General features: G+C 40.0%; 1 protein-coding gene across 3 annotated transcripts in view; it reads right to left on the reverse strand.

The window, feature by feature from the left end:
• The window catches only part of LOC122779354 (glutamate receptor 4), a 120,115-nt gene extending 110,085 nt beyond the window's left edge, over positions 1-10,030 (reverse strand). For all 3 annotated transcript variants that reach the window (XM_044041571.1, XM_044041569.1, XM_044041570.1), the window contains exons 1-2: positions 9,590-10,030; positions 4,837-4,995 (exon numbers count right to left, since the gene is read on the reverse strand). In XM_044041571.1, the coding sequence (XP_043897506.1) occupies positions 4,837-4,995; positions 9,590-9,683 (253 nt within the window). In that variant the 5' untranslated portion in view covers positions 9,684-10,030. The remainder of the gene's footprint in view (positions 1-4,836; positions 4,996-9,589) is intronic.
• Between the last annotated feature and the right edge of the window lie 747 nt (positions 10,031-10,777).

Raw genomic sequence — 10,777 nt, forward strand, 5'->3', positions numbered from 1 at the left:
ACCAAATTATCATTTTCAAAAATCAAAATGTGGCAAATTAAATCTGATAATCTATGTGAGGCTTTATTTTTTGATTATTTACACATAATCAACATTCTTCAAAGGAGCACAAATCAGACTTATACATCGACTAAATAAATGTTCTCAGCTCAATATGAGTGGTGACTGAATGTTATTGAAATGGTAAGAGGAAGACAGACAGACAGATAGTGAGTTGACTATCTAGATAGATGGCTAGTAACTATTACACACTCACACCTATTAAAGTGACAACCATCATCAAACTGATGATGGTTGTGCAGGAAAATCCCAGCAGATTCTTAAATACTCACACGAGCACGTTTACCATGGTCAAAGTCACTTTAATCACCTTTCTCTTAATCGTCCATTCTGATGCCCATTTTAATTCCATCAGGCCGTTTTGACCTTGTCTACAGGCCTGAGAGCTTTGCTGCGTTGCTGCCAAATGATTGGCTGATTAGATATTTGCACTGACGAGCGGTTGAACAAGTGTACCCAGTAAAGTGGAGAATGCAAATACTGCATTATTATTGCATGTGTTTTCTGAAAGACAAATAATTATCCTTAAATCCATTCCTGAGCACCAGCCTGAGGGAATCACTGAATATCACCAGTGCCTCATCTGTTCATAGTAATTACACCAAGGTGTCATAACTTAATTGATTCTGATACACGACATTGCTGTGTCAGCCACTAATGGGGCCTTTGAAAGTTGTGATATAAGTGAAAAGATCATTTTTTATGATTAGAAGATACTACAAGTATTACCAGTAACCCTCCTGTGAAAGGAATTAATGGCCACAGTGTTAATAAAGAAAGATTAATCAGGGGGTCGCAGTCCACAAAATTATAATCAATGACAAAAAGAATGTGCAGCCCTATTTTTCTCCCGTCAACCCACCAATTATTCCCATCAGCCTCCCTGACAAACGCACGTCGGGATGTTGAATGGTCTAATCTCGTTTTACAAATTAGCTTTGTCTCTCATCCGCCTCTCCCAAATGTATGTACTGTGCCCTTAAACGTCACACAGCAACACTGTTCAATTCATAACCATTATCTGAGGGGCCTTTGATAACAGCAGCAATGCAGCGACGCTGGAAGGAAAAAGACAAAAGAGACGGGGAAATGTGAAAAGTGTGTGCGGGGGATGGGTGGTAGGGTGGGTGTGGTGGTGAAAACAAGCGATGAGGTTCGATCTCAGAATTCCCGCTGGCCCTGAGCTATCAGAGGCATTGACTGGCTCATGTAATACTGCTCTGATTTGGCTCGGCCAATCAATGGGCTGCAGTCTCACATCCTGTGACTGTGCAGCCATTAGACGAGAGGTGAAAAATCCCATAGTTTCTTCTGTTCCTGGAAAATATCCAGTTTAAACCCACTAGTGCAACTTTTTTAGAGGGGATCCTACTTTCGACAAAGTCGACAAACCGAATTCACAATGTAAATCGTGACACGTTTGTAAATAATAAACCATTTCTGACTATAATACTTATATTCAAAGACAAAGTATGTAAAGTGAAGCCATTGACAAAGTGCTTGAAAGCTGTATTCTCTCAAACGGCCAACAGAGGGCAACTCCACTAGTCGCAAAAAAAGTCATTCTTCTTCAATAGGTTAATTTTAAGCTATGATTGCAATTAAATTAACATTAAGGATGGTTTATTAGTGTCTATTGAATATACTACCCATTAGAATGTACACTTAAGTGTATAATTGCTTCAAATAAAGATTTTTATAAATATCCTTTTAATAAAGGACTTAAGGCAGGGTTCTTGCTTTAAGGAGGCTGCCATCTTGCATTGCCACATTCCTATAGAAGACTGAGAGTGTGTTTTACATTTTAATGCGGAAGTTGATTCATAAATCAACTCTATCTATGGGGCGTTCTTTTTTTAGTTTGTTTTTGTAGTTGCCTGACAGGATTGGGGAAGAGGTGTCCATGTGTTGCCATCAGTTGTCTCACCATTAGATGTCTGGGTATACTTTAGAGCAATGCTTCCTAAATAAATGGTATGGGAACCTGTTTTGGAAAGATGTTAAACTATAACTACTACATAAACAATACTAATCTTGACACTTAAACCTAGACATTTTGAAGAATGTTTGATTTTATGTGTATTTTAATAAGTGTGGGTCCTGACTGGAAATGACTGCACTCCAGTACCTTGATTGTAACATGACTCTCAGATATAATGCACAAGTGTCTGTTTTGGAAGACAATTAGAAAAACTTTCAAATAGAATCCACGCAAAAATGAGGAATTATTGAAATTTCTCATTTCTAGTTCTGCAAGTGACTGATACAAACTAAAAATACTGCAAGTACAAATATGATACTCACTATATATTTAGATATTCAGCTTTTTCCCACACTGTCAGCTGTATCCTTATACATATACCTATACATTAGCCTGCCATTGTTTTGATCACTCATCTTATATTCCATTCTCGTGCGCGTAACCTACATTTTCTCTCTTTCCCCTGCATTATTCTGTCTGCTGCTGGCACTACTCTTTTCCCCACAGAGATCAATACAGCTTCATCTACTGTAACTTCATCTTGGAGGTCATTTATAAACAGTAAACTCTACAGATACAGACATTTTACTTTTTAAAGCCCTGGAGCTGGATGCCATTTTTAAACTTACAGGGTTTCCCCTGCATGTAGGAAAATGAGATTATTTTACATGTAATTGCGTAGCTATCGACCGTTTCACTACATGTGGCTCAGCATATTGGTGGTGTAATTCAGAGGTTTGTACTTGAGACACAATGTACATATTTTTGGATTTGATATGCATTACATTTTCCAGATAAACAAGTCATTGGGTGTAGGGCTGAACAATTACTCAAAAGCCTAAAGCCTAAATGTGTGTCAAATTACCATTTTAGATCAAATATTGTCCTGACCTTTACAGATCATATTCTGCAGACTGATGAGGACATCTTTGTTTCTTGTAATCATTTTCAAATATGTTATTCAAAAGAAAATAGACATAATAATGCAAAAATCCCTCTGATATCACAAATCACATCACAATTTCAGTCAAAAATGATCGCGATTAGATATTTATTCAAAATTGGTCAGCCCGAATAACATCCATAAATGTGCTTTGAGATATTGAGAATTTACCCTTAACATATTGTATGCCACAATATGTTAAGGGTAAATTTAAGGGAGAACGGTGTCAAAAAAATGTAAATGCTAGATTTTCCATAAAATATACAACTGTCATCTGATGAGAAAATGTCTCAAACAGTCTCTAGTGAACAAACACCCATGCATGTAGACATGCCCACACACACACACACACACACACACACACACATTACCAAGCAAAAATAACAGCACTTCATTCTCTGCTTAATTTAGCCATTGATTTTGCAAACACCAGATAACACTAGAGATACTAGGAGACATCAGGCTGCAGTGTTTTATGGTCTTTGCTCCCACCTACCCCCCCTCGTTCACTCTCTCTCTCACACACACACACACACACACACACACACACGTGTCCAGCTGCTGTCCCCTTCAGCATGTGCAGCTCAGATCAGATGTGAAGCAGCAGAAGCTCTGTACTGACGCATCTCACACACACACACACACACACACACACACACAGACACTCAGCTGCTTTTAGTGACAGTATCATCAAACCCAAAACATGTGTCATTCAGAGTGGCTGATGCCCATTATATCCTAATTATACATATTAGCATTTACACCATTACAACGACTGGAACCATCTTGCGGGAGCTTCGGAACGTGCAACTTCTACGCCCCAGGTGAACCATTATTTCTATTCATTATATCATAAAAGTGTAATTTTAAACTGCTATGACCTGAGGGTATGGCAACATCCAAGTCCCACGTGGCAAGAGAGCACAAGAAGCTCGTCAGTTTAATCAAATGATCTAAGTCACTGGTGAGAAAAGCAGGAATGCTGGTAATATTCCTTCACTGCACAGAAAGACTGTGTGCAAACAACTGCAGTAAAGACAGTGAGACAAAATGGAAGCACAGTGTTGCCTTGTGTGAACTGTGATGCATGTTTATTTCAAGGATTCCAAACCTTACGTTTGACTCTTTCTACGGTGAATGAGCTGATTGTGTGACATCTTGCAGATTCTTGCAGCAGACTCAATCTCCAAAGATGCAGAACAAACTGAAAAGACTTGATTGTCTGTGCCTCTGTTGTTATTTATAAACAACTCATTTTGAAAGATGATTTGCTGTGAAATGTGTGTTTTTACTGCAATTTAACCCTCGGGGATGAAAAAGAAAACCTTGAACTTTAAAGTTATGGCTGATTTACACTCATGCACTGAAACACTACTCATTCACTTTGAATGGAGCTGCATTAAGCATTAATAAATTAATGATTTCTCATTTCTCAAAATCAGTGAACCTGTTTAATGTTTTGTTAACTAAGCATAGCATACAGGCTGGAAACAAGGAGAATGGGCAGCTCTCGATCTCATGAGTGTTCAACAGTTTTATCCATTAAAACACACCAGGAATCCTATGTTTATTCAATGGAAATCCCAAACTTAGAGGTCCAGTGTGTAAAACTTACATGGACTTTGTTTTTGTTTGTCGGAAATTGAAAATATAATTATCATAAGTGTATCATCATCCTGATGTATGATGTATGAAATCACGATGCTTTTACTGAAGCCCACAATGGACAAACAAAGGATCTTCTGAGTTTTGATACTCGCTGAAGACTACATGGGTTCTGTGGTGCAATTGTACACACTGTACCTTTAGATACATCAAAACAACGGGAAAAGGCGGCAGGTGTGCGACTTACAGGCGTTGGTGACGGCGAAGCTGTTGGCCGTCTCGATGTTGTCCACGTGAGGCACCAGGTTGAACGGCGCCTCCGAGGCGTTGGGGCTGGTGTTGTGCAGGAAGATTGCCAGACGAAAGGCCGTGTACTCCTGATCAGTGTTTCTGATGAACAGACCACCTGAACACAAGAGGGAGACACGCACACGGCTCTGATGAGAGGAAGAATCCACTTACTGCAGACACTTCAATTACGGCCCACACGAAACAATCTGAAAAATGTCCACCGAGTAAGATTGAGAGGCGAGCGTTAGGTCTTCAGCGACCCACAAATGCGCTAAAACTGCCACTCCAGCCTCCGAGATTTCCTGAGTTATCACCCGTTTACACTTGAATATCTGAGCCTCGAGAATGAAAAATCATCACAAGTCTTATGCATCGTCCTCGGAGGAGGTGTTCAAACTCAAAATCTAAGTCATATTCAACTGTTCCTCCCCTGCTGAGGATGTCCCGCAGTCTCCCTGAGGGTCCTGGGTGGAGAAGTGGAACTGAATCAAAGAGCGAAATAAGTTTTCTGTCAGAGCCTGTGGAAAAGAAAAGACTCTGCATTACAGAGCGTTTGCTTGAATTGCATCACATCTTTTACTGCGCGATCGCCTAAAATGAGACGACACCTGAGACATTTGGGGGCAAAACGAGACGCCGGAGTCTTTACAATAGTCGGATTTAGTCACAGGAATATTGTGGGATGGGTTATGATGACAGGTGACAGCCATGCGAGCAGCTGCATGAGCATGTGTTAAGAGTTGGGTCTACAACAATAACAGCAGCCCTTTAAAGAGTCAATAAAGTGTATTAATGTTTATTTATCCATGTTTATGGATACAGAATTGATCACACACAGTGTGTTCTCATGCTAAGATTGTGTTAAAGTGTTTTCCAGACTTACAGAAACTGCTTTAAGAGTCGCCCCCTGGTGGCGTCCCTGGGAGAACCAGAAGGCTACATCCACTTTTTTTTTTTAAATAGGGTTTATGTTTGTGACATATACAAGTCTACATCATGACACCACCAAAAATATGAACTATTATTATTAAATTTAAATTAATTTGCCAAGTTGATGCATCTGATAATGACAGATAATAATTATGAATTGTCTCATGAATTGACTTTGAGGCTTTAATAAAGCCGGGATTAAATTAGAGCTGCAACTAATGATTATTTGCATAATCGCTTAATTCGTCAAATGTTTTCTTGATTATTTGAGTAATCCTTTGGTCCACAAAAAGTCAGAAAATGTTTGTTTGTTTTTTTCAAACCTGGAAATTATGATGTTCTCAAATTTCTTGTTTTGTCCACAAACTAAAATGATTCAATTACTTTATGTGGAGCAAAGAAACCAGAAAATACTCAAATTCAAGTCAATAGTATTTTATTTTTGCAGTTTTTTAAAAGGCCATTAAGCACTGACTGAATGTAATTGTTCAGCCTTTAATTGGGTACCATGGAGGTGTGAACCAAATGCAACTGCAATCCATCCTGTAACTGCTGAGATATTTCATAATGACAAAATATGACACAGTTCAGATCAAGAGGCGTCATGTGGTTTTGGTTTTTAAAGAGAAGTAAACTTGATCAGTCGTGAAATCTGCTTGGTAAAAAGGTTACGTAGACTGTTTCATCAGCTGTGACTTGGACAATAATGAAAAGGACAATATTAGTCAGAAAAATCACATTTCCGATATTGCAGTGCTGTCAATTCAGCATTAATGCTATACTACTGGCAACTTGTGGGTAATTTAAAGCACCACTAGGCCTCATGGCGAAATACAATATACGGTCTGTTTAAAATGCAAATCACCTGTTTCATATGAATGCAAACGGCTACAAGGTGATAGGCTGTATTTCCCCTACAGTACATTAGCTCCAACTCCCGTGTGGAAACACCTCACAGATGACTTTGCTCTTGGATCCTCTCCCTCTCTCATACACACACATATCGCCACAAAGCCAAGTCGTGCAAATGTCAGTGAGGTTTGAAGTTAGAAGCAGTTTGTTCCCACGTTTCACAGTTTCTGACTTAAGGCTATAGTTCCTGAGATGAGACCGCGCAAATGTCATTCAGAGCAAAATGCCACCATGTTCTTCTTATGTTTGACCTCCTTAAAAAGGCAAACCTCAGAATAATTTACCGCTCGTATGAATCTGATGAAGCAGGGTGTTTTTTGTTTTTTTTTTAATTTCCATGTAATATTTTTAGTGAGATGATGATTTAATGTGCCACTGGCTCACACTTGCTCTCACATGCTCACAGGAAGTGTGAATCCCTGAGTTACAGAAAAGGTGTGAACAGTTTGTACATCTTGGCTCACACTCAGTGGGAATTGCCCTTTATTACACATTTCAGATTATTTTCAAACACTGATGAAATAATCAAATCTGTCGTAAATGACACAGAGCCAAGCGTTACCGATAATGTTATTTTGTCATCTTTCTGAATAAGAGTTTATGAATGAAACGGCAAAATAATACTGTGTAAAATCAGATTTCTAGACGTCCTTGGTTGCTGTGAGGGTGAATTTAATTGTGGCTGTTTAGTGACAAATCCTGTCTTTCGTAGGTTTTCATTCAAATTCTTTTCTGAAATAAACGGAAAAAGAATGAATGAAAGGTCAGAGAGAATTCTTGTGTCGTCTCAGGTGTTCAGAGCAGAGCGTGTGTTTGCCATGACTGTGTTTGTGCACTTGCTTCTGTGTTGTTCGACAAACGTCCCTGTGATAATCAGTGTTGATTTATTTTGGAGGGGACAATTATTTGAAACAGACTGCATGGAGAGAGACGTTGTTTGCCTTCTCCAAAAGCTGATGAAATGCTGGACTGGCTGCATTTCAAAACTGATAAGCACTGTAGAGACCAATTACTAGAAGTTTTGCTCTCAGAAAGTCACTTAGATTTGATTTTCTTTTCAACAAAAATGAAAGTAGTCTTCTGTTTTGCCATTGGATCTCATCAGGATGGGAGAATATACTGAATAGCCACCAGGGGGCGAGCCCACTGGTTGCAAAAATAACTAATTTTAAATGTAAAAAGTCTATGTGAAAATGAGCTTTTCACCTGATTTATAACGTCAGTGAACGTTTTCCTGAGGTCAGTTTCTGCTCTTTTGTAAAATGTCTTCTCATTTAGAGGAAAATTAACAATAAAGCACATACGAGTGGACACCAGTGTGTTTGACAGCTGGTATCGTCCAATAGGAGCCTGGTGGTGGTGGTGGTGAAGCCTCTGTGAACTTCCATTTGCAAAATGTCTACATGGCGCCGGTCGAATTGCAAATCTCAAGGCTACAAAACAAGGAGAGGAGTTTGGATTTTGAAGGCAATTTGTTGCGTCACTCCGTGCCAATTGCGGGATCATTTTGTACATTTTGTGACACAATGGGAGCATCAACTAAAGCTTTGTTGAGTAATAATACTAGAATTTATAGCACCTTCATTTCATAAATAAAATGCAAGCTCAGGTGGAAAAAAATTCTAATCAAATTCATTCACAAATAATTCGATTTTAAAAATCCAAAGTATTTTAAAAAGACTGTGTGAAAGCGCAGAACACGAGAGACTAAATTCCCGCTTTTGTCACCATAGTGCTTGTCGGAATGTAAAGTTCCTGAGTGTTTTGGAAAAACACGAACAGAGCGAGAGCATGTCTGATCTGCGAAGCAGCATCACATTAATATAAAAGGACAAGGTGAATCATTTGAGCAGCTTGTCATTTTCCATCAGCCTCACTGGTGATGTGATGTTCCTCCACCCAGCTACAGGCTGAAGTAAAAATAATAATAATAACGTTTTTCTTATATGAACAAACACAGATACTACAGAAAAAACATGACCAACTGCTTTAGTGATTGATTTGCGAGGAGAACGCTGTGATCATGAACAGACTGGAGGTCACAGGTTTTTCTGCTGGTTTATTCGTCCCAGTGTCATTAAATCATGTAAGTCAATCTGCCCCCTCTGCTCCACAGCACTGAAACCAACCATCAATCTAACACCTTTATTTCCTCCCACGACAAACACATACGGTCAAGTTGATACATGCAAACATGCAGAATGTGCATGTGTGTGTTTGCATAATGTTACCTCCTCTGGCATCAACACTGACCTTGTCAGGACCAGTATAGTCCTCATGGTCTGGTCCTAATGAGGCAAAATCTCATTTCTGAGGTTAAGTTTGGAGCAAAGATTTGAATTGGGGTGAGGTTGTTAAGGTTAAATATTAACTGGTTATGGTTAGGGTTAGAGATCAAGGTTTGTTGAGGCTGTTGAAATGAATCTTTCTGGACATGTGTGTGTTAATGTGATGGCCTGCATGGAAGTGTGTGGCAGAGGTTTATTGCAGTGTTATAGGACCAGAGGGTCTGCGAGTGTGTTAACAGCAGTCAATGCACAGGCAGACAGGCTGCATTCAGGGAATACACACACACACACACACACACACACTTTGCTGCAGTGGCGGATTGCACTGGGATACACACAGTGTAGCCTGCAGATGCAGAGCGCATTAGGTGCATGTGTGTGTGCGTGTGTGAGAGAGAGACAGAGAGCATCATGAGAGGAAACAATGTGATGGTTTTCAGACAAGACCAAAGAGAGAGTGAAACAGTGGACCAGCTGGACAGAGGTGATGTTACATGGTGTCAGGACAGAGGACCGTCCACACACACACACCTATCCAGTCACATCATTCATTCATTCAAAAACGGTGCATGAACTCACCGATCTGAACGCTGCTCGGGAAAGCTCCCATCGTCAGCCCCCAAAAGCCCGAGGAGAATATCAACAGAAACCAGTGTCGAGAAGAAATCCTCATTTTGTTTCGGTTATGAACTGATGAGAGACATCGAGCAGGTCGAATTAAAAACACCCGCGGGGCAAAAGCAACATCACAGGCTTTTTTCTTTTTCTTTGAAAGAAGGAATTAAAAAATTAAACCAAAGAGGTAGAAAAAATTAAAAGGAGCTGTAGAAATGTCCCTTAGTGATCCATGTCTGCTTCTTTTTCTTCTTCTTCTTCTTCTTTTCTCTTGGACGGTACTCCTCCCGCAGTGTCGCGCTCCCTCCGCTCGTTTGTTGCCGTCAAAGCTGCGTCCGTGCGTCCGGCGCTGGAGATTTTGCGCACAACCACCACCGACACCAACACCACCGCCACCACCACAGCGGAGATGAGGAGGAGAGTGGGGGTGAGTGGGTGAGGGAGGAGAGGAGGAGGAGAGGAGAGGGGGGAGCAGTAGCCAGCGGCGGCCAGTGCGTCTGGATGCGGCTCAATTCACACCACAGCGACATCAGCGCACACGCGCGTTTTACTGTTTCCACAGCGGGACAGACATTCACACACACGAGGGAACCACTCATTCATTCACTCAGTCTGTTCCAGCAAGTCATTCAGCATCACAAGCTTAACAGCAGTCCTGCAATGTTCAATTAATCATCAACTAATCTGTGTTTGTTCAACATCTAAAGCAAGTTCACTGGTTTTCCAGCTTCGTAAATATCAATATTTACTGGTTTCTTTGCACCAAATAACAAATAAATCATAAAAACTGAACACATTGTGGTTCATGGACATATGAGACATTTGTGATCATCATCATTTTGATGTTTGGGAAACAACAATTACTATTTTTCTACATTTTCTGATATTTAATATGCACCAATCATCTGATTATTGAGAGAAAAAAATCATTTTCTGCTGTCTGGTTGTATTGAGACAAAAAATTATTCTACTGAAAATAAAACTGAACATAAGAAGCAAATACAATCAACAGAGCTCTGAAAAATCCCATCATGCAACTCCCAGAACCAAAACAACGCCATTTTGTCAGGAAGCCACACAGCTCAAAGTCATAAATATGTCAAATCAGCAGCAGGGAGCCTGTCCTCCAACTCAAACCATCCTACTGCATGT

Source organism: Solea senegalensis, linkage group LG13 (assembly GCF_019176455.1).
Source record: "Solea senegalensis isolate Sse05_10M linkage group LG13, IFAPA_SoseM_1, whole genome shotgun sequence".
Lineage (NCBI taxonomy): Eukaryota > Metazoa > Chordata > Actinopteri > Pleuronectiformes > Soleidae > Solea > Solea senegalensis.